At 44.2% G+C, this 24,602-nt stretch overlaps 1 protein-coding gene across 3 annotated transcripts in view; it reads left to right on the forward strand.

Moving 5' to 3' along the window:
• Nucleotides 1–21,397, forward strand: part of VGLL3 (vestigial like family member 3) — a 27,459-nt gene extending 6,062 nt beyond the window's left edge. For 2 of the 3 annotated variants that reach the window (XM_048295541.1, XM_048295543.1), the window contains exons 2-4: nt 3,138–3,393; nt 8,575–9,075; nt 15,450–21,397. In XM_048295541.1, the coding sequence (XP_048151498.1) occupies nt 3,138–3,393; nt 8,575–9,075; nt 15,450–15,493 (801 nt within the window). In that variant the 3' untranslated portion in view covers nt 15,494–21,397. The remainder of the gene's footprint in view (nt 1–3,137; nt 3,394–8,574; nt 9,076–15,449) is intronic. The other variant, XM_048295542.1, reaches the window with a different exon arrangement.
• Nucleotides 21,398–24,602: the final 3,205 nt, after the last annotated feature.

A 24,602-nucleotide genomic window follows, 5' to 3' on the forward strand; every position in this document is an offset into this window, starting at 1 on the left:
ACTCACACAACTGCAGTCAGAAATACTATGAGAAGATTACTGTTAAGGTCAGAACAAAAATTAGGGAATTCGTGTGCAAACAGGGTATTTTAGGTGATTTGGGGGGAAAAACCCTCACATTATCAAAGAATGTATACAATGGAAAGGATATATATACATTGCATAAAAGGAAAACTTGTTGAGTCACTTTCTCTCACTGTAGTCTCTTATTTAAAGTGTTTTGCAATTACAGGCTGATAATTTCTTCCTGAAATGCAAATTAATTAGATCTTTGTCTGATCACGGGCTTGCTGCTTTGAAAAATCTTGTAATATAGAACTCTCATCCTTTGCAGATAACTCACTGCAAACCACAACTTTGCACCGTAAGTAACTTCAGTCTGCACACAAGGCCTTGTGCTTGTCCACCAGTCCTACTGTCTTTTTTTTTACATTAAAAAACGGGTCAGATTTAGTGTTTTCCAAAGGAGCAAGTGCTCAGAGCATCTTGTAATGACTGCCCATGGACTGGAGGGGAGGGAAGAGAGTTGAAATGGAAAACGAATTAGATTCTTAAGCTGTGGAAGGGAGAACATTCCTGCGCAGAGAAGCGACTCTGGAGATAAGTTTTAATTTCCTGAGCTCCAGTCCCTGTATAGGAACATTGAAAGACTTCCTTCCTGATCACCGAGTCAAGCCAGGGGCTGTATTAGCGGCATGTGTCTGTCTGTAATTGCGTGCTTGTGCATGCATTTGCATAACTGCAGCATCAGTACGAGCACCTGTAGGGATGGGAGTCAACTTTTAACATGTGCTGCCTGTGTTCAAGGTCTGGCATGTAACAGACCTATTTAGATTTCTCTAAAGGATCTCTTTCATGCATTGTCTCTACTCGAAACGCAAAGCCCAGCCGAAATCAAAAATGAGAAAAGCACCCTCCCCAACCACTTGCTTGCCTTTTTAAGAGGATCTGAGTTGTGGTGCAAATCCAGGAGTGGCCAAGTCACTGAGGTAGATGCGTTGCAGGTTTCCAATGTCTCCTGTATGTGCAGTGTTGCTAGAACTGTTTCTGTCTTACCGAAGTCTCAGTGGTCCGTGGTTACTCGGGCAAAACCATGAAGCTCACTTTGAGTGATATCCTAGTTAAATGTTTGGGTAACAAATATTAGGGGACCTCTTCTGAGACATTTGTTTGTTTACAAAAGGCACAAAGCATTTCCAAAAAATGTACAGGTTACCCCAAATTCTGCCTTTGCAAAAATATGTTTACAGCCTCTGTTTCATTTTAGCAATTCTAGTTTCTAGTGAAACTGCGCCGTTTTGCTGTTTCCGTGTTTTTGTTTGTTTTATTTGTTTTTACAAGTGAATCCCAGCGGTTCTCCCCTAAGTCTAAGTAAGTAATATTGTGCTAAAGTGAGCCACAGTATAACTTGCTTTGTGAAGCACAGATTTACTTGAATTCCAGGCCATTGCCTGGATATCCCCAACTGAAATAAAATTGTGTACGTCCCTCACTGCAGTTTGTGCAGCAGCATCTGAATTAATGGTATCACTGAGATGTTTTACATTTATCAGTTAACCCACTGGAATGTCAGATTAAGTTGCCATGAGCTTTTAGTATAATAGGTTTCAATACCGCTTGTCAATAGCTCTTTCTTACAGTTATTTTTTAAAATAACCGTTCATAATTAGGACTTCGCCCCAGAGCATTTATTTCGAATTGCAGTGAGAGAGTTCATATCGGATTATATGATTTTAGGAAGCACCAAATTTAAGTGTATTGACGGTACACAAGGTCAGAAAATGACTTTCAATTATTTTTAAAATGTTCAAGCCTATTTACTGTAAAAATGAAACTTTATAGACTGTGTAGTTGTTTAACTTTTTCTATAGAACTTCTTTGGAAAAAGGGTAAAAAAGCCATAAACTTAAAGAGATTCTGATGGCGCTAGAGTGTTGCCAAGCAAACCATTAAAGATAAGTCAAACTGTAATTCTATAGGAATGCTATGAAATACTTCTGCATATGGACTGTAGTTGTTTTTGGGTTCCTGAAAGTGCTTGTGTGTAAAGTCAGCTGTGGAAATGGCTGGCTAGCTAAAAACTATGATTCCTGCAGCTTGACTGTTCTGGGGAGAGGGTTTTTTCTGTGAAAACTGTTGTAAAGTGGAACATCTGAAAAATATGTTCCATGCAAAATGGATCTTCACACACATTTATTTTGACATTTAGGTTTGATTTGAGAGAGAGAGAGAAGATTCTGAAATAGCTATTCACAGATGGCTTGTGAGGGTTTTACTTTTTTATATGCTTCTCTGTGTTTTTGGTTTGGGGTGGATTTTTCTGCATGTGTTTGCGGACTTGTCAATCCCCCTCTTCCCCCAGATCACGTGTTTAATTTTTTATGACTTGAATTTTTTGTCCTTTTTCCCAAAAGCTGGTGTTAAAAAAAAAATAAAAAGGAAAAAAAACCCTCCCACCCCAAACCAACCAAAAAACCAAGATCTCAAGCCCCTGATCAAACCCCAATCACCAGCCCAAGGTATAACTTCCTGTGATAAAAATTCTATTGTCAGTGAGTGAAAACTTATGCATTTTCTGGAGTTTGATAGAACAGCAGAAAATTTTTCAGGAAGCAGGAAACTCTCCCATCTTTACCACTCCAGCAGTAAGTGTGGGGAATCCAGAAGGGCCCTGTACACTCAGCTGGAGGAGTGTGGCAGGACAAAACCTGGTGCTCGCCCAGCTGGATGTGTGAAATGCAGATGCTCTGTGTCTGGCCACCCTTCCACAGGGCTGGGCTCGACCTCTGTACCCTTTATTGATGAGAATATCCTCTCCAGGTGGGAGTCAGGAGGGAATTGTGTGCCTGTCTGCTTTCTTTTGAAAGTATTGAGTGAAAGCTGGTGCTGATAAGTGGTGGTTGTGAAACATGCCTGAGAAGCAGGTCCATGTGTGTGAGAGGAATAGAGACTCTTAAGTGGGCACTGGTATTCTCTTCTTTGTGAAATGCCCATGTGAAATATCCTGGTAGCCCAACTTAAATCATGTAATGAATATTCAATGTATTCAGTTATATTTTGTTAAGGAAGCCATATGTTGAGCTTCCACTGAATGCCATCACTGATACATCTCTTGTTTGTTTTGTTTCTGATCCCAGAAGAAGTTAGCTGTGTACAACAAGATGCAGGAGTCTCTGGAAGTGACCCTTCCCAGCAAGCAAGAGGAGGATGAGAAAGACCAGCCTGCGGAGATGGAGTACCTGAACTCTCGCTGCGTCCTGTTCACTTACTTCCAGGGAGACATTGGTTCAGTGGTGGATGAACACTTCTCAAGAGCTTTGAGCCAAGCCAGTAGCTTCAGTTCAGAGACTGCCCTTTCCAAGAGCAAGGCAGGGCTGAATCCTCTGTGGAGAGGTAAGACTTGGGCTGCGTTGCAGTAACAGACATTGCATTGCAGCTGAAATTTTACTTCTCTGTGGAGGTGGAAAAATCCCCCTCAAATCTCCAAGAACCGAGGAACTTCTTGGGTTGAGTGATCTGAGGTGTTAAAGGGGGAGAGAGCAGCCAAAGGCATGGAAGGAGCAGGCGTCTCCCGCTCCTGCCATATCCTGTCTCTGCCAGGGGCTGGATGGGAGGGGGCAGAGCTCACGTGGCTTCACAAACGTCTGCTGCAAGGTTGGAGGCTTTTTTTTTTTCGAGCTCCAAGTGTGAAACTTGGCCTGTGAGGCAAGAGCAAAGCTGTTTGGGATCCTGGCCTTGGACATGAAGGAAACCTGTGCAGCCTTCTTGAGTGACTTTGCCAGGTGATTAGGATTTGTCCACGGCTGCTTTCCAGGTGGGGAGGAGCCAGCACAGGATGGAGTAGGCTGAGGGGCAAGCCCTGGCTCCTGTGGCTGCAGCCACGTGGTGCTTTCCATTGCAGCCTGCTTGTGGGAGAGGTACAGATGATGTTATGGCTTGCTGGGTGTAAAATGGGGATGACATTACTCTGCCTCCAAGCAGGGAGCAGAAATGTGGTAGGTTCTGTGAGGCATTTACTCGCTGTCCCAGCACCTACCTCTTGTTATGCACATAAATGCTTGTATACATTTCATGTATTGATGTGACAAAGAGCAGATCTTGCCAGAGGCACTAGGTCGCCCTTACAGACGAGATTTCCGAACTGGTGACAGGAAAAAGTGTAACAGTGAGATGCTGTTTCCATTTTGTTGGATGTGGCAGTCTGGGTGTTTTTTCAGTTACCCACAGCTGCATTATTTCTGGTCACATCCTTATGTGGACTGGCAGAGGGATGCAATCTAAGCATGGTGAGCAATGGCCTTACACTGGGTTGGTGAGAGAGATACTGGTGGGATCTGAGCAGGAGCAGTGGTGTTCCTAGTCAGTGATGTGGAGGTGAGACTGCGTTGATGAAAGCCACGGATCCTAAAGAGAGATGGGATTTTTGGAAACAACTGTGAAGAGAAAAATAGCACAGAAGGATTTGCTTTCCAGAAGGATGATGACAAATCCGAGGAAGTTTAAGCAGAGGTCAGTAGAAGTGGCTGGGGAGCTAGAGGAATTTATGGCTTGAGCCGGGACCATTAACGTTAATGGGAAATTTTCCGTTGACTCGACTGAGAGCAGGATTGAACCTATGCTTACTAAAAAGGAGACTGGAGCATTTATAAATGGCCCAGACAGGCTATAAATGTTTTAGCAATGGGATCAAGGCAGTCCCCAGAGACCCCATGCCCACAGCAAGCCCTCTTCAGCAAGCTTGGGGACGTTCCGTGGGTGGGGTTGCGCGTCTCCCCTTTGGCCTCAGACATACCCTGTTGTTTTTCCCTGTCTCCCCCTGTGGTTTCACAACCATGCCCAGAGGACTCTGCGGGGGACATGGGTGGCCTGGTGTGAGGGTTCTCCAGCCATGCTGCCTCCTAACCCCATGTGCCCCATGCCCTCAGTGGGGAATGGAGGTCTGCGTGTCCTGAACGTCTTCCGGGAATAAAGTAAGGAGATATGCCCTGTGCCTCCCCTGCACCTGCTGAAGGGTCATGGAAATCCCTCGGGAAGCTGCTGGGTGCTGAGAGAGCTGAGGGCATTTGCTGCTTCAGAGAAGAGAGCTTTATCAGGCCCAAATAGGTTTCTGAAATATTCCTGCTTGAAAACAATGGAGAAGGAACAACGCTGACAGCTTGGTCTTCTGGTTTACGCACGGTGGCAAAGATGCTCAGTTACAGCACACGAATGTGAATTTGTATCCCATTACCTAAAGAAGTTAAAGTATCATTAGCTTGGAGTTCTTCCATAAATAACCTTCATGGGTAGTCAGAATTGCTGTCAGTTTCTTACTCAGAGATAAATGAGAAAGAAAAACGCTTTTGCAATCGCTGTTTTGGGAGGTACAGGTTTCAGTGGAAAATGTGTGAGCATGAACTGGCTCCCCAGCTCACTGCATTTTCTCCACTCTGAAAGGAGGGATTAGCAATGATTTTTTTTTTTATCTTTTTGTGCTTATTTTCTTTCTTTTTTTTTTTTAAGGTGTTCTCATGAAAGTGCAAACTCTGACTTTATCATTAAGGTGATATTTCAGGGGGTTTTTTTGTTTGTTCTGAGGAGGGATTTTGCTTACATGTAAAAAGTAGAACCTGTTGTTCTGAAAAGAGCAAGTTTTCGTCATTTGTATGTTGAAACTGCTGATCAGTTTAGGCTAAAATTAATCTGAAAACTGTTTTTTTAATAAAATAAAAAAGCCTTATGACAAGCTCAAGTAATATGAATATTCAATTGTAGGTGTAGCTGCCTGAAATCTTTTGCAGGTGCTAATGATACCTTGACACTAATGTTACCTTAATGGTATTTTTATAAACATGTTTTTCCTTGCTGAAAGCGTTGGGTTGTTTTTCTTTCTTACTTTTCTCCCCTCTTGCCTTAAGTGAGAGCTGATGTTGTACTAGAGAAAGCTCTATACGTTCTATCCCTCCCAGTGTGTGCACCTCTGGCATATTTCGAGTGTGTGTTGTGAACATTTGGGTTGGCCACCATGAACATTTGGGTTGGCCACCGTGAGCATTTGCATCAGCCACAACTTCGTGGTCCCTGGGATGTTGCCTTGTCCCAGCCTCCCTGTACTTAGGGTAGGAAATTGTGGTAACTGTATTATCTTTCTTGGCGGACAGTTTTTGTTAAATGCCTCCCGAAAGGCCATGGAAGCACAGAGATTTTTTTATTTTTATTTTTTTCCTTGCTCAAGGACAGTGTGGAAAAGGCTGTTTCAGCATGTTCCATGGAGGCCAGGTATCCCTGAACACTCGGGGTGGGTGAAATCTTCCTGCATGTTTGTATAACCTGGATGGAGCCTGTATCTCCAGTGGCAGGACTGACCTTTCCCCAGTGAGGGTGGCCACACTCAGTGATGCCAGTGCGGGCTGGTCCGTGACAGAGCCAGACAGCACCGATGGCTTTGTGAAACCTGCACAGGTTTGAAAAATGGAGATGACCAAAAATGTTTTCTGTGGCCTAGACCTCCTGCATGACTGGCAAAGCCAAGCTGTTATGCAATCTGGGATGAATTCATGTTGGCAAATTCGGTGGTTTAAAGTGCTCTCTCCTGTTATTAAAGCTGTCCTGCAGATACTTTGTGGTTTTCTGTGCCTTTTTGAAGTGCAGTGCTTTGGATTTAGGGCTTTTCCATGTAGATAACAGCCAGATAGTTTTTAAAAACTTGATTACAGAGGTTAATTTTTCAGAATACTGGCAGAGCATTGTCAAGCTGTGCTCCTCTTTTAAGCAACAGACTGGACATGAAGTTGGCTTTTTATTTTTTTTTGTGTTGGCCCTGCTGCCAACAGTACAAGCCATACACACTCGCCATCTCAGTGTAATCCCTTTTTACAATGAATGGTTTACAAACAAGGAACTATACCAATTTTGGAGGAGTGCTGGGGCTTCTGTAAGATGCTTGAAGCTCTCTCCAGTTTCCAAGCATGAATTGCAATAGAAATACATTGCTAAAAACAACACAACCTTTTGAAGAAAACCATGTTGGGGTGCAGTTTGCCAGATAAGCTTGCAGCCTCTGAAGCATTTTGACACAAAGCATCCTCTGCATTTGTCCATGGTACAATTGCAAAGTTTGTTTCCAATATTGGAAGTTAATCAGAGTCTATAAACTGCCTAAATCAAAGCCAACTGATGTGTGGAAGAATTTCTGTTTTAGTGGATTTTAAAACAGAGACATGGGTGTCCTAGTGATGCAGTCAGAAAACACTTTTAAGTTTTTTGTTCCCTAAATATTTTTGTATAAGCAAAGTTCAGAGGCAGGCAGGAGTGTTTGAAGAAATCTGTTCATTCTCAGTGGTGTCTTCACCCAAGTCTCGTTCCAGCTGCTTATTAAACAAAGCAAAACAAAAGGTGATTTAAAAAAAAAAAAATACTTCTACAAAAGTTATGAGGAGCAGAGGATTCCTTGCCTCATCAAATATTAAACTTCCCTGGCTTTATTTCTCCATAGGCTATTTTTATGACTGTTCTTTCATCAGAGGCGAAGTTCTGTATTTTTATGTTTCCATCTTTGACCAAAAAAAAATCCTGTTGGAGCTGAGACATATTGCATGGAGCAGTACTTTCTAGCATGAGCTGGCCAAGAGGATTGTGAGAATGGAGATGCCAAGACTTTCCTACACATCAAAAACACTAACTGCTTCTTCAAAAGAGGAATTTTTAGAATGTGATTTCATAATGTAGAGGTACTGGAATCCATTTAAATATAAGCTGAGTCCTAGCTCTAAGAAGCAGCAAGTCTTATTTCTGACAAAAACCTGTTTGAGCTACAGAGATGGTTCTGCTTGTATGCTCCTATTGGGTACAGGGCATCATGGTGCATTCTGTAAGGGACTACTAACATAAGCTGGGTTAGATATGACCTTTATCCCATCAAAGCATGCAGTTAGTTTGAGAAGATCAGGTATTCTTTTAGCCAAATGTTTCTTGTTCTGCAGTGTGAGCTGGTTCTCTCTCCTCAGAAGCATTTGCAACCGCAACAGCTGCCTTTCTAAATGATGTGCTCTGCTCTGGGCAGGAGTTAGCCTCTCCTCACAATTCCTGTACCAAGGTCCTGAGAGGGCTCTGACTCTATGGCCTGAAGAAGAAAAGTCTTCTTGGAGGGGATCTTATGTTTATAAAAACATGATGGGAGGGAATGAAGATGGGAGAGCCAGGCTCCCTTCAGCAATGCTTGCTGACAGGACAGGAGGTAATAGGCAGAGATTAGAAAACAGGAAATTCCATCTGAATACAAGAAAACTTTTTGTTTTGTTGGGGTTTTTAGGCTGGTTTTTGTTTTTGGGGAGTTTTCTTGAGAGGCTGTGGTGTTTGGATCTCACTCAAAATCTGACTGGACATGGTCCTGGACAACCTGCTCCAGGTGACCCCACTTGAGCAGGGGAATTGGACTAGACAATCCTCCTGCTTCAGATGTCCTGTGATTCTGTAGTTACTGTGGAAGCTGAAGTTCAGCGTTACAAACTTGAGAGTAGCAAATCATTGTGGGGTTTTTCTCACGAAGTGTGTTGTTCAGCTTCAGTTATGCTTCACTTCTTTCCTTTCTACCAGAAAGCTCAACGATTTCAAGCCAGAGGAGCGGTTTCCCAACCTCGTTCTGGACCAGCTCTTACCAGCCTCCTCCTCCACCCTGCTTAAGTGGAGTACACCCCGATTTCCCCGTGACTGCACCAGGCACCTTCCCGACACCAGACCCCAGCAGCTGGCCAGGACACGGCCTTCACCAGACTGCCCCACCTCCTCCCCCTGCTGCCTCTGAGTCCTGGCATTACCCTTTAGCATCTCAGGTGAGCCCTTCGTATGCACACATGCACGATGTGTACATGCACCGCCATCACCCTCATCCCCACATGCACCACCACCATCCCGGCTCGCACCGTGACCCCCGCTACGGCTCCCTGCTGGTGCCGTCGGTGCGCGCCGCCAGGATTCCTGCTCCCCAGTGTGACGTGACAAAGTCAGACCCCGCTGCTGTCACCAGCGCTACCTCAGCTTGGGCTGGAGCCTTTCACGGAACCGTGGACATTGTGCCAAGTTTCGGCTTTGATACAGGTAAGACGGTTTGATTTTTTTTTTTTTGTGTGTGTGGCTTGTTTTAGCAGAGATGTGAGCTCCCTGCAGCTGGAGCTGGGCTGGTTCTCAGAGCCATGTCCAAATGTATTTTCAGGGGGGAATCCCTCCTGTGATTGCTGTCAGGGCAGGTGAGCTGTGAAACATCCAGCTCTCACCTGTCTTTTGCTGAGAGACCTTTGTCTGCCTTGGTCCCGTTCAAGCTGGATGAGTTGAGACATGATCTGCATTTTTTTTTTGTTTGTTTGTTCTTGTTTAAATCTTGTGGGAAAATATTAATTATGGTTCCATGGGAAAGTTCTCAGCTTGTTCAGCTAGTTCATATGTACATTCACCAACATACAACTCCAATGAACTAATAACTTGCAGTACATGAGGACTGCATCTTGAGGTGGACCAGCTCAGCATTTCCTTCCTCTGTAGTATCCAGGTGTCACATGGAGAGTAGAGGTGCTGATTGAGCTGTGCTCACCATCAGACTAAACATTATAGGGTCTAGGCAGAGACCTGTGAGTTAAATTCATTTTATTACAAGGTCTGTAGTATGAACTGCAGACCATGAGCTCCATCCGTGTCTGTGAGCTTTGAGTGGCAGGCTCTTGTCTCAGTATCGGGAGCAGCCTGGCAGCCCTCAGTGTTTGAAGTTTCTTGCAGTCAAGTGATGGGTGACTGACAGTTCCCAGTGTGTCCATCCTGGAGCTCATAGGCCCCACCGAGGGCTCCTTTTTTTGTTTGATATTTATCTCACCAGCAGCGATCTTTGCAGATTAGTACTTCTTAAAGACAGTATGTTACCTGATTGAGGAAACACTAGGTTTGTAGCTTTGTTCCCTTTTCCTTAAAGTATCTGTCTCCCTTTTGGATAGCTCTCTCTGACTGGTTCCATGTGTGAGAAGCACTTCTTTGCCTTAATTAGTGGGCAGGGGGACACAAATGGGTGGAGAAAAAAAAGCTGTTTCGTAAAGATGAAATACTATGAACCTAATACAGATCTCCCTCTCTTCCTTTTAAAGCAACTGGGAACCAATAATCTCTCCTAAATACTGTGCCACTTGTTGTCTTGATGTCAGTGAAATTAAGAAAATGCTTATTAGGATTCTTAACACTGGACAATTTATGTATGAATAACATTTCCAGCTATACCAGCGAGACAAGAATAATTATATTTTATGCTTTTGGGTACAGAATGATAGTCTAACCAGACTGGGGTCTTGAGTTTTTCCTTTGTGACAAATTCCGTAAGGGGAGTGAGCTGCGTTCTCTGAAGCACAAGCAGACTGTCACTGCCGCTGGTTTAAGGGACGCTTCCTCCTGGACCAGCCCCAGCAGTCCAGCTGCAGTGCCCTGGTATTTGACTAAACCTTTTGGGGATGGAACTGAGAACTAACTGCATGAGGAATTGTAAGTCAGGAGAAACCACTACCTGGCTTAGGTACAAGTCCAGCCTAGACTGTGAGTTGTTTTTCTCTTTAAAGAGCAAGTACCTCAAAAAGGACTCTGGGTCTTAGCACTGCCTTAGAGAACAAACGCAGCTTTGGCTTGGTGCTGCCTGCTCCTTGTGGAAATCCCTGTGGAGGGGTACAACTGGGTGCTGCTTTTGTCAGGATCCTGATTTGGCAGTGCCTTGCATGTCTTTTGGTTGCTCAGCGTGGGAGGCAGTGGAAAAGATCTGAACTATTAACTTCTCCCCCATGCTTGATGTGTGGGTTTTAGTCCATGAGTTCCTGTGAGGGAGAAGAAAGAGGAGAAATGTATGGCTGAAGAAACAGAGAATCTCAGCAGACCAACATCTCACTTGTTTGAGACTATTCAAAGGGGTCACACACTGAAACACAACAGCAAAACGCTGTTAGGCAGCCCCAGTTCTGGAAACAAGGGTGCAAGCAGTGAAACACAGCAGGCAGTGGAAACCTGTGACATTACAATTATTTGCTCTCTTCCCCTGCACACTCATCTGTCCTGTGCTTTCCAAGCAGAGGCTTGCTGGGAAGGGCAGGAAGTCCAAGCTCCCTTTTCAGCCTTGCCTGCAGCTTATGCAGTTGAGACAAATGCTGTGGTTACAGGCACTTGAGGCGTGGAGAGAAGAGGGAGCTTCATTGCCTCAGTGTTTTGTGTCCACATCCAGCAGTGTCATCACAGGGACAGTGTGGGGACAGGAGGGGCCTGCTCGAGTACCACACGGAGGCACATCCAGCACTTGCTTCATCTGCACTCCAGGGAAAGTGGATTATACTGGATAAATCTCCACATCACACAGCATTTCATTACATCTCACTCTAACGTGAAGCAGCTATCTCAGCCAAGAGGCTACAAACTCGAGGGCCTGGAGAGAGTGAACTGGCTTTTAGTGACATAAAGTGGTTTCTCCAGAGTAGGGTAAAGCCATAGTGGCAAGAATATGTCAGTTCTGAAAGTGTTTGCTCGTATATCCCTGGAGAAAATCACCTGTGGAGCTGTTAATATATCAAATTCCACGAGTTTCAGGTGATTTATGTTAAAGAAGTTCATTTGGTCTAGACGTTGCTTTTTGGAATCCTTTAGATACAAACTGGTTCTTCCCCTGCATGCCATGGGTCACATTTCTTGTGCTACTGTCACATGATTATAGGAACATTTGAAAAATTCCTCACGCTGAATTATGTGGAATGATAGTGTTGGGATCAGGGCAGGCTGGCTGTAATCTTAGCCTCTTCCAGCTACATCGTTGCATCTCGGCCATGCTGAACCAAATAATCGATCTCATGAATGGATGATGCTGAATCACTTCAGAGGTTAAGAGGAGGTTCCCAGTGCATGCACAGTGTAGTTTGGGAATTTATGTTTCAGAACACATTGTGTGGGACATCAGCACAGCGCCCTTCACAGAGCTGGCAAACTATTGATCTGTCTTGCACATCTGTTTGAACTTACATGGTCCTGTTTTGGGGGATGAAGAGGGATTTAGCTACCTGATTGCCATAAATGTGGCTTAATCCTCACAGTGTAGGCTGCAAATTAACCCTTTTAGAAGCTTCTGTATCAGTACAAGTGGCATTAAAGAAAATGCTGGTCTGCATCAAGAGCTATTAAAACCTGTTAGGTTTGTGTCTGCTGGTGTGTAGCATCTTTCCAAAGTGCACAAGCTACAATGCTCACTAGAAAAGTACATTTCATATCAAGCATTGATATAATCACATTGGAATAAGCACAGATTGTTTGGAGCTTAGGCCTCAGTTCCTTGCTCTGCTGATGTCAAGCAAAGCAAGGTTGGGCTGTCACCAGTGCTGCCTTTGGCTCAGGCCTGCAGCCATAATCCAGTGTCACCACTAAAGCCACCTGCTCACGTTGAGGGTGCACAAGCCACGTCCAGCACTTGAGATCAGAGCTTGAGGAGGGGAATTTCTACCTTGCAGTGTTGCTGGTGGTTGTAGCCATCAGTGCATCCCTCAGGAGCAGGGTGGGAGGTTGTCCTGCACACCAGGCCCTTCAGGTGAGCAGTGGGATCTGGCTGTGCTGGCAGCCCCTGGGGAGGAGAGCAGAGCAACTTGCCTGGCTGTTGCAAAGCCCAGGAGGATATCCTGTCCTGCTGTGGGACAGATGTGCTGGAGGAGGCTTCCTGCAGTCCCAGCACACTAAAAGCAAAGCAGGACTTTGGCATGAGTGATGCCTGTAAGTCTATTAAAATTAAGGTGCACATTCTTTATCCTGTAAAGTTGTGCACATTGAGATGAATAATTTCAAATTTAGGTGAATCAATCAACAGCCTTTAGTCCTGACTTACTATGGAAACTCCACTTTTGGAAATGCCTGTACATCAGTGTGAGACATTGAATTTGGAATTTGAGGGGCCAGTCTGATCCCTTCTGTACATTTGTCTCTGTTCACACACATCCCACAAGTTTGTCACAACTCAGTAAATTTGGTTAGATGTTCCCACAGAACCTGCATAATGTCTCTGTGGCAATTAGCTCTAATGTTGGTGTCCTAGGGAAGGGGAGTTGTGCTGGAGTGGCAGTGTTGGCTCATGCAGTGCAAGTGAGGATGTCCTTGCTAAGAGGAAAGCACTGCAGCACTTCTACTGCGAGTGGAAGCTCTGGGTGAGTACCAGAGTTGGCCTTGGTTTCTGTATTACGACTGCAGATGGCCTTGCTTTGAAGGAGATAGGAATTTAATGAGGAAAAGGCATGGAAAGTGTTTCGCATTCATAAATGTAAATAGGGCAACTTTGGTTTTTTGGATTGTTTTCTCTGGCTGTGTAGAGCCCACAGCTATGTCTTAAACCTCCTTGTTAGAGTTATTTGTGTCTTGCAAAGACACCTGCCTAGGAAGGTGCCTGTTCAGCTGGTTATTCCTCTCCTGCCACTTGCTGCTGTCAGGTGGAAGATCTCTTAAACAGGTGTGTGTGTCATTTTTTTAAGCTGCAAGGAGCCATATAACCTGTTTCTCTTCTAGGCTTCCATTGCCTCTGATGTCCTTTAGTGCTCTACTGGTGAACTTAAATGACTTCTTTATGCTCTGAAAGGTTTCTGCAGTCTGACTCCCCTTTTTTTTTTCTTTTTTTTTTTATCATCTTTGTTTAAAAAAATTGGAAGCAGCAGGGGAAAAATAGCCCCAAATTGTCATCACTAACTTTGAGAGAGCTTTGAAGGGAACTAACAGCAGTTCATTATGACTGTCTGTGTACAATGCTGCCAGGGAAACAAATAGCTCTTAAGCAACAAGGAGACATCTTCATTGAATAAAGAGCCTCTGAGCATGTTTTTATAGGCATGCTCTAGCTGAGGGATATCCCAGTTTTCCAATCTGAAGAAATAGGTACAAGTGCATGTGAAATGGAGCAGAAAGCACTAAACAAGGTTTGGTGCACCACACCTGTGGGCTCTGCTTTCCCTGTCCCTTCACTTCTGGACACACACGTGTTTGTACCCTGCTTGGGAATCCTCACATGGATAGAGCCATATGCTCTCATCTTTTATGTGAGTGCTAATTGCTTTGCAGCTCAGCTCTCAAGTGTTGATCATCATTAAATATTTAACTGTTTGTACTCTTAATGCAAGGAGGTAGCTGTCAGATCTGAACCCTCCATGCCTGTTAGGCTTTCTGGAAACTTACGGGTTTTCTTTCGTGTTTCACTGTGTGACTGGATATGGAAACGAGATTCATGCCTAGCACATGGATCTGCCAATTTTCGCAGGGTGAACATCAAATGAACATGGAGCTCTGATGGTTACAACATCATTGAGGCCTGGAGTTAGCTAGTGGTGAAATTAACCCTAAATTCTTAGCAGGTCAGGTGCCTTGGTACACAGGGCAATGTATAGGATGACACAGTAGAGCTTTGCTCTCGGTGTAGGAATGATGATTTATAGTGGGAAATGGACCTTCATTTCGTGAAACGTGGTTTACTTGCCTCAAAATACTGAGGGGCAGGTTTTAAATGGTTGAGACTTGAGTGCCTTACTACCTCTAAATATACGTTCCTGCATCTCTCTCCTTTACTTTCCCTATAAATGAGCAAGAATGTATCTTTGGGAAATGTAATCCTCACCTCCCAGTCTCTTGTCTGGATTTGAGGTTTACGCCCTGTTAGGTGTGAATCTAGAGGAGATTGAATCCCTCTGGAGCAGAGAAATCCCAGATTATAACACGAGTTCCAAGTCTATAATGCTAAAGCCACAGCACAGCACCACATTTATTAGATAGTCCTCACTTTTTACAAAGGAAAATGTTAGAGGAACTTATAACAAATGCAAGCTGAAAACCATTAATTTTTCCCATGTGCAAGCACTAGCCATTCTTGGCTGAAAATCTTACACTCTGTAGGTGAAATTGTTTGGGGTTTTTCGCATGTTGCAGGAACATTTTCCCTCCCTCCTCTTTGAGGTAAAAATGCCACAGAAACTGTGAAGTCCTGAAGTGTCGCAGGCCTTTTCTAGAGGAGATGGTGTCTGTGGCTGGCCTCTGGCAGGCAATTTGCTCTGCTGCATACTGGATAATTGATGCAGACCTTTCTGGAGGGGTTTTTCACTCCGTGCCATGCTCCGCATTAGCTCAAACCAAGGAAGTGCATACAGGAATTTTATCACCATTTCTGAGCTCCCTGAGCCAGAATCAAACTTCACTGTGGTTTAATCTTACCTCTCATAAACTGAAAAGTTTGGAGCAGTAACACTGTTGCTAACAAGTCCTTTAAACTGTTATATTGTGGGGTTTTTTTTAATTTTCATTTTTCTTTCGTTTATTTATTTTTTTAATCAAAACGTGTTTACCTTTACTTCAGTTGCTTGGGGGAGGGGGAAGAAAAAAACCATCGAATTTATTAATTTAACTAGCATTTACTAATATTAATTATTTCCCTTTTCTCTTCTGAAATGTAGGTCTACAGCATCAGGACAAGAGCAAGGAAACTGCTTGGTTCTGAAGTGCAGAGCAATTAAGACCAGCTAGAGCTGGAGTCGGCAGAGCTGGGCGGGTGATACAGCAGTGGTTGACTCCTTCTGCGTGGAGCAAAGGACACACATGAAGATGAAGAGCCAAAACTATTCTGGTTTTGCTATTGAGCCTTTTATTTGTAAGGCCGTTTATGGGTCCCACAGTGTTGGAAGAAAACCAGAAACCTAACTTTTCTTTCTTTCCTCATCTGAGCCTGCTGCAGCTGGGCAACCTAACTCCTTTCTGCTCCTATAACAGTGTTTCGTTTTGTTCAGCTTGATATTTTTATGAACAGTCTCAATAGTCAGGAAAAAGACTCTCCCTTGACTACAGTGCGCCTTCTTTCAGGAATACAGTATTTTGTAGCTCTTTGTGCATCTATTTTTGTAGAAATACAGAAAGTTTGGGTAAGGATTGATGGGCTATTTTAGGATGACATATTTTTTTAAAAAAAATTGTAAAATTGTTAAGTTCTGTTTAAAGAACTTGCTCTCAGAGAAGCACTGGCAAAAATGTATAAAATGCTATTTTTAGATGTCTGTGATGTGTTTGTGCATTTTGGGTTTTTTTGTTTGTTACCTCAAATGTCTATCTTTCCTTTCTTTTTAAAGAGCTAAATGCCTTTGTTTCCACACTACTAGATTCTGATGTTTTTGTCCTTTTGTTCTAGCCTAAGCAAGTATAATTCGCACCTGAAGTTTCAGCCAAATATTTTTTCCCGGTGTTAGATTATAGTAAAAGTGTTTTTGTTTTTCTTGCTTCTAAAGGTGGTTTTGTGCTGTGCTGATTGTCGGAAGCTTGCAAACACCTTTAGTATAGAGCAAAGCTTGAAGTTACAGAACTGCATTTCCAACTCCTCCATTCTTTCAAAATGGACCAAATACTCTTAAATCAGACACGAATATGGGCCTCATCTATGATCCATTGAAGCTGTTGAACCCAGTGCCCTGTGGGTTATGTTGCAGGCCCCTCATAGTGCTCATAAATATCAGTATAATCATACAGGCAGGACTTCAGGTAAGCCATTTCAAGGTGGTAACTTACAACATCAATATTCAGGGAAAAAAAGAAAAAAATCCAGGTTTATAAAAATGTGTGGCTTGTGGAAACAAAAGGTTTTCGACTAGCCTGATCCATGTGCTGAGCAGCTCAAGGAAAGCACTACCATTCTCAACTCCTGTTGACTTCAGAATGTGTTTGCCTGACCTCGGCTGTGCTGTGGGGCTTGCTGGACCCCAGCTGCAGCTCTGCAGTTTCGTAACCAGCTGCACGTGCCGAGCGTGCACACACCGGGGCTTGGTGGCTGCCAGGGCCAGGGCCTGGCCTTGGAAAAGCACCATGGCCACATGGAACCACAGCCTTGTGCTTGGGAAGCCCCCCTGGCCTGGGCCTTGGGTCTGACGTGCATAATAAAGGCTTTAGTTGGAGCCAGGGTGATCAAATCCTGAGTAAGGGCTGCGAGGTCACCCTGGGCAGCCGTGGGCTGGAGCTGGGTCAGTCTCCGTGCCCAGCCCTTGGGGACTCCAAGTGTCAGCGTCTGCTTAGATGGGACTGAGGTGGGCCCGGGATCAGGACCTGGGTTGCTGGATCCTGGCTGTTGCTCAGAGATGTTGCCTTCCTGCTCTGTGCACTCAGGGTCCCTCTGTAGTATTTCCTGAGGCTCTTACAAAGCGTTACATTTCTGTCACCACTGCTCTCAGACATCCCTGTTTGAAAGACGCACCGGCCGAGTGGAAAAACCAAGATACGAACACATGGCTGAGATAAGAAAGAGTTTAATTTTAAAGAGTTTAATTTAATTTTTAGTTTAGTTTTGTCAGGTGGAGACCACATGGATCTGTGTGTGAAAGGGGAAGGGGGGCGTTGGGAAGTGCATGCCACTCCGAGGTTCAGGGCTCCTTCCTTGCACTGCTGCTTCCCTCCAGGCTTTTTGAATTTGATCTTATGAGGTGTTGAGCATTCTCCTTTGTCAAGGGAGAGGGCTTGACATGCTGGCATTGGAGGCATTAGGATTATATCACAATTTGGCAAGACCCTTAAGTCCCTACCTTGCTGATTTGAAGTTTTAGACAGCGTATAAATGCTGAATGGACTATGCGTAAATATTGCTTTAAAATAATAACGTTGTAGTCTCTGTGTTGGGATGATGAATTAAATGTGGTGGGGTTTTTTCCTTGTCTTTGTAGTCCATCAGTATTTCTTTCTCTCAATAAGTTTCACTCTCATGACAGTTCTACATATTATTGCTGCCTTGGTGGAGCTAGCTCCTCGATTTGTCAATAAATTCATAATGCAGTGGGAAAACTGTATGAGAGGGAGTGGTGTACCAGCTGCCAGAGTTCACTTTCTTATCAGGACAATACAGTTCAGGAAATATCTGAGTTCTGACTTAGGAATGTTGACAGTATTAGAAATACTGTGAGGGGAAAAAAAAATCTGATTTGTTTTTTATTTTCCTCTGGACTTGGCAAAGGTGGAAATATGAACTTCAGGGATGGAGTGTTTGGGTGGCAGGGGAAGCAAAGAAAAGGCAGCATTTCTTTTTGAGGTGTGTTTGGCTTCCTGAAACAGTTTAAAGCCTAACAAGAGCAGTCTGCTCACTGGCTTCCCCTTCACAAGCTTGTGCTGCAGGGGACCTCCTCTGGTTCCCTGTAGGTGTCAAAGCAAAATGGGACAGGAAAGAAACAGGCCCACAGTTTGCACTGGAATCTCTTTCTGGATTGTATCACTGAGTTGTTGGTAAGTGGGGATGAAGAAGTGGGGAAGCTGTTGCCTCTTCCACCTCCAGGACTGCTGTTCTGCACCCAGTTTCCACTGCTGAACCTGGGAGTGAGCTGGAGGAACTTCTGCGCACTCTGGGAGACAAGTGCCAATAAAAACCGGCTGTCATCTGTAGCCATTCATGCACCAGTGTGCTGACTTTGAAAGTGAAACAAATTCTTCTTTCCCCTCAGTCACTAGCTGTCCCTTGTGCTAGCAAGTGAGCTGGAAGTAAAAGCCTAAGTGTGTAGCAGTAGCCCTACTTCTGTGTTCTACAATTTGAGGGATGGAAAAGGAAAAAAAACAAACCCTTCTCTGTGACAAACTTTTAAGTTCAATTCAGCAGATTTCCTTCTCTCCCTCTTCCCCGTACATGCACGCTCACACACACGCACAGAAGTGCTTATGAGAAGCAGATGCTGCCATGGTTTTGCTCTTGGAAGAGGAGGGAGCTCTCGACTGCAATGCTGCAGTGGTGGGGAATTGATGGCAGAGAGAAAGAATGGAAAGGTTGAGACTGGTCATGTTTCTGCAGATAGGAAAAAAAGGCCCTTGAAATCAGGTCACAGATAAGTTGTGTGTCTTACTGCATTACTAAAGGAGTTGTTTCATTCTTTTTATGTGGCGTGTTCTGATGCTGTCCCAAGAAAGTGGATGATTCATTTTGAGAGGGCTTATAAAACATGTTGTACTCTGTCACTGTTTCTAGGAGAACATAGGGAAATTATTGTTTTATTTCAAGAAACTCAAAATACTGACCTCCTTAAAGTTGTCCAAGATTTTATTTTATTCCTGTTAATGTTGAGAAATCTGACATCAGTTTTTATGTCTTCATTTGAAGACTGTGAGGGCTCAAGCTGTCCACCACTTTTTGAGAGGCAGATGCTAGTTTTTTTCAGCAGCTCATTTCCATCCCAACAAGCAGATGGAATAGTGCAGCCACTGACTGCCCAGGAGGCTGGAATTCTGGAATTCTGGAGAGCTGAATAAGCTGCACTTGGCAGTAGTAAAATGGACTCTGTTCTGATTCCTGTTCTCACCAGACACACAAGTTCAGGTGGTCCTCAGTGAATGGCAGTTTTCTCTCCATCATCCACACCTGCATCAAAACACTTTCATGAGCAGATCTCTCATCACAGCTTTCAGAGAGCAGAGTTTTCTGGGAGGGGAGTGTCACATTTCCCCCCACCTGGCCTTAGAGTTGCCTTGCTGCACCCAGCCTTTCTGCTTCCAGGCTGTTACTTATGTCTTGCTGTCCCCCTCCCACAATTCTTCATGTGTATGTCTATATTTCTCTACAAATATATTTATACACATCCACGTGTAGCTATACCTGGTTCCCTCCATTCCACTCTCATATGTCCTTTGGAGATAAAGTGAATGACTTCACCAAGTCTCATCTGAGATGGAAAATGTAGGCATTTATTTCATTCTCTGTTAACTCAGGTGTGAATAGGATTTTTCCATGCTTGTTAAAAAAAAACCCCAAAACAGCACAACCAAAACACATCAAAAAAAAAAAACCAAACCCTTTCAAATCACCTGATTTGTATCTGTAAAGATGACCATGGAATCAGCAGTTATGTGGAGATGTGCAGTATGTTGCCATTCAGCAGACAAGCCTATCTCTGAATAAGATTATTTCATTTCAGGTACAAGCTTTTGTTCCATATCAATGGACCAGCAATATATATATATCCTTATAAACAATTTAGAAAGATACCTATTTTTCAAGTGGAATTCTTGGTTTTAGTTTGTCAGCCTTTGAGCTTCTAAAGGGTATGTGGATGATAAATATTGTTTGTGTGTGGGTTTTTAAAAAGTTGATGCATGTTATTTGGAACTAAAATCTCATGTAAAGTGGGAAGGTATTTAAAAATAAATATTGCTTTTACATATTAGCCCTATGGGCACAATCTGAGAGTTGTGGTGCAGGGAGATGTCCCTTTAAAAAGTAAGGGTCTCTTGCCTGAGCAAATTCAAAATCCAGGAGAGGCAGGAGAGGTCTTGGAAAAGTTGATCTGGTGGAGCTGAGAGCAGAGATGATCCTCTCCAAAATTGTAGGTACATGATTGGGCAGACACTGGTCAGTGTACTAAATTTAGGCTGTGTTAGGAGGTTTGTTCTTATGGGGTGAACTGGTTGCCAAAGGGAATAGGAGCTGTCCCTGGAAAGCCGTGTTTTAGCTGCCCTTGGTCTGCTCAGTGCCTGTGACCCTCTCCCTGTTCTTGCTGTGCAGTCTCCACAACACCGCAGGGGGGACCTATGAAAGCTGGGCTGGAGTTCCCTGGGAAATGCACCATTTGTTTGTTTTTTTTTTTTAAGCTCCCAATAAAGAAAGTTTAGGGATGGGGGTAATTAAAACACCCCAATAATTTCGTGCACCTGCTCAAAGGCTCAAGCCTCTAAGATAAATCAGCTGTGCACCGTGGCCATTTGCCTATAGAAGCTGTTTCCTCCCTTCAGTGTCCTTGGAAACCTTCAGTGGCGTCGAGATGGTTTGGACCAGTCTTGAAAGCCTGAATTGCAGTCCAGTGGTGGCCTGGGGGCTGGTCCAGCATTGATTCTGGTGAGCTGGGGCTCAGGTATTTGGTACCTATAGACAAGCAGTGTTTATAGGAGTTGAGGTTTACAGTAATTGACTGAAGTATCTGCAGAACTGTGCTGCACTTTCCCTGCTCGCTCTTTGTAGCTGTTGCTTAAAACCATCAGTCAAATCAGGGTCCCTCTCTTCCCCTCACCTGTTTCATCACCTTGCTTCCCTCAAAACTCCATTGAAATTTTTGCAATTTTTGCCTCTCTCATCAAAACTGAGGGGGGGGGGGCTTTGTATAAAGAAAAAGTGTTACTGTTTATTACTGAATAAATAATTTAATGTGAATTTTATTGTTATATTTTTTATGTAGCATTTTTGGTTTGGTCTGTATTTCTCAACAATTAGCTAATTCTTTCTTTTTATTCTTATGCAACTGGCGAACTCATAAATCTCTTTGTGAATTTCTGCATCCTGAGTTTCTATTCTTTGCACGAGATTAATTTTTAGAGCCAAGGATTTGTCTTCTGTTGAAAACGTTGTAAAACAAGTGTTCTAAACTGGTTCTGTACTAAAATTAAACAGAGCAAAAGCCTTGAATTGAAGGGATTTCAAGCAGAGATCTCATGAAGGCACAGGCTTGCCTTTTCAGATGCTGTCAAGTGCTTATGCTACAATGTTCTCTTTTATTCTGAATATCTTTTTTTAAATTACATTAACACCATTTTACAATCAGACCTAGTGGAATCACAACCTGAGACTTCTTAGTGTAAGGCTTTTTTAATTTTATCGTTTCCTGGCAGTTTTGACAGTCATCAGGCAGGGATTTTCCATGCAAGTTATTTACCTCAAATTGATTTTTTTTGGCAAAGTTCAGTAATTCCTGCTAAGGAGGTAACTGCCCTTGCTAAAATTATTTTACAACTGTTTAATTAAGAAATGTTTGCATGTCTGTGTTCTAGCTCGAGGGCTGAAGGTTTGGTGTTTTGGTCACAGATACATCATTTACTGTTCCAACAGTAGGGGAAAAAAAACCTCCAAGCTTTGGCCAAGCACTCAGCTTTTGAAAAATTGCCACTTGCATGCAATCAGCAGGGAGCTGTTAAGAATTTAGTTGCAAAATCCTCTGAAGATCCTGACCATATGGGATGTGCTCTGTTTCAGAGCATCGGGAGATGAGCAGGATTTTTCCCATACATCCCGCTCCAGGCCCTCTTTCCTGGACCAGACAGCGAGCACGGTACTTTGTGCAGAGTCACTGTGCTCTTCTTTCTCAGGCTGTGAGAAAGAGGTGTGGAGAGCTGTCAGCCAATAACTCCAGGAGAGGGAGGCCAGGAAAGGAGAAGAGAGGGTTCAAAAAGCTTTCTGTAGGAGAGAATGGGGTTGGGAGCTCTTGGGACAGGAGCAATCTCCTTGGACAGCGGAGATGAAGATGGGATGTGGACTGCTGGAAAATAAATAATGCCTTATGATGAATGATCTGGAGTGGGATGTGACAGCTGTCAAAAAATACCAGAATAATGTGAGGACTTAGAAATTTGGAAGGAAAACGTAGGATAAGCACTGCAGAAAATTTCTTTGAAGTAAGGTGTGCACACTGTGGTTTAGTCAGTGAGAAGAGGCATGGGACCCCTTTGCTTTAAGACAACCACAGTTACCCACAGAGAGAAATGTGCTTTAAGGAAGCAGGAGTGTGCTAATCTGGGGAGTGGGATACCTGAAGTGCTTTTTGTTCTCTCTGTAGCTTCTGCTCTTGCCAGAGCTGGTCTCCAGCTGCATTGCCGCACACCTGGGTTTCCAGGTGAGAAATAACCTCACAGGGGTTATTTCTGTACTCTCATGGCATCAAGACATGAAAGCAGGGGAAGTTATACATTGTTTTGTGACGGATTTTATTTACAATGATCCACTCCAATCACTGGCACTCCGTTGGCTTTAGTGAACTTAACACCTGTGGAGAATCTTACCAGTTACATCCGGATAAATCTTGTTTTGTGTGTTACCAACTGGAAACTGGGCCCTAGAAGGGTGCATGGGAGCGGTACTTCCTTCAGAGCCAGGATCTAGCTGGGTAGCCTCTGGTGCTCAATCCACCTTGCACAGGGGAGGGTCACAAGAAAGGAGAGGAGTGGGACTGAACTCCTCTGTGCTGATGGGGCAGACAAGCGTGGCTGGGGTGGCTGTGGCTGGGTGTCCCTGGTGGGACAGGGGTGTCACCTGCCTGTCATGGACATTCCAGGCATGGTGGGGCCGGCCGTCCTGGCAGGACCTCGGGCTCAGAGGGTTTATGCTGCCTGCGTGACGTGGGAGGCTGGGTGGGGACCAAGACATCTGGTGAGAATTCCTCACGGCTGAGCTGTGCGTTGGGCTGGGATGCCGAGTAATTTAGCTGATTTCTTTTTTGGGGCTGCTAGGAGGAGGAGGAGGAGGGGGTCTGGATGCCACAGCCTTCCAGTAACTGTCTCCAAAATATCACTTTTGCTTTCTTTGAAGACAAGTAAGAAATTATATTAAAAAAAACCCGAAACAACAAACCAACACCAGGAACTGCACCAATGTGTTTGCCTTGACAATAACTGTACATCTGCAACAGTTTATCACTATGGGAAAATGAGTCGGTAATAAAGTTTTGATGTTGGGCTGTTGCATGTACAGAGGTATCACAGGCTTTGAAAATGATTTGTTATGTGAATGCCCATAGTAGCACCGATGTTCAAAGGGAGATGGTTTGTTTTTCGTGCCCATTTAGTTATGAGTAACACCAGCTCTAATTTCCTCCTCCCACCAGCAAGCAGAGAGTCCTGCATTGGAAGCCAAATATAGCAACAAAGATTTCTATCTCTGGCCAAAACCAAAAAATCTGTTCCCTTTTAAGAATAGCACTCTATTCTTTTCTGATGGAGATGGCTAAAGAGAAAATTCAACTTTAAGGAAGCCAGTTTCTCAGTGGGAAACTCCCTGGTCTCTCTCAAATGGCCAATGTAAAAGGTATGCACTTATTTTTTGGCATGTGTGTAGAAGCCAATGAGGAAGCTTCTGTAGAACTCCATCAGTGAAGCCCTTTTGGGGTGGCAGTCCGGATAAATCTTCCCTACTTGCTGGTGTGCTTTTCCTGCACTGCCCTGTCTGATTTGTGAGCAACAGAGCCCATGCTGAATGGGAATGCCACAAATTGCACAAATACCCCTGCTCGCTCTGCGCCCTTTACTTTCTCGTTTGCTTTTGTGGAGAAGTTAATCCCTTGGTGCTGAGGGACAGACCCCTGCTCCACCTGACAAGGCAGCTTGACAAGGTAATGTGGAGCAGCAGTCAGCCCATGATCCCCTTGGTTTTCTAACTGGGGGAAGATGTGAGAAGTCATCCCTATGCTCTTTTCCGTGGCTTTCCAGGTGTGTCGTGCCCTCAGAGAGTGACTGTGGGCAGTGGGGCTACCCAGTGCCCTTCCTGGCTGGCTGGGCTGGGAGAGAAAGGATGTTGTACAAAGAAAAAGCAGAAATGTTTATGGTACAGCACTTTGTCAGGCGGTGATCTGACCTCTTCTGGAGGTGAGTTAATACTCCCTGAAGATGAGCGTGCACGTGGGTGCCACCGCCTGTTTTTAAGCTAGGATATGCTTTTAGGAGGAGGCACACACCTACACCCACATCCCCTTTCTGATCTTGAAATGGGGTTTTTTTAAACTGCCCTACACCATCTGAGGAGGGCTATTCAGCCTTTCCTTCGAAGGATTTATTGCCATTCCAGCCCACCCCCACCACCCACCCATAAGCAACTGGCATGTGTGACATGTGAGCAGAAAAAGCCC

This window comes from Corvus hawaiiensis, chromosome 2, assembly GCF_020740725.1.
Source record: "Corvus hawaiiensis isolate bCorHaw1 chromosome 2, bCorHaw1.pri.cur, whole genome shotgun sequence".
In the NCBI taxonomy this organism is placed as follows: domain Eukaryota; kingdom Metazoa; phylum Chordata; class Aves; order Passeriformes; family Corvidae; genus Corvus; species Corvus hawaiiensis.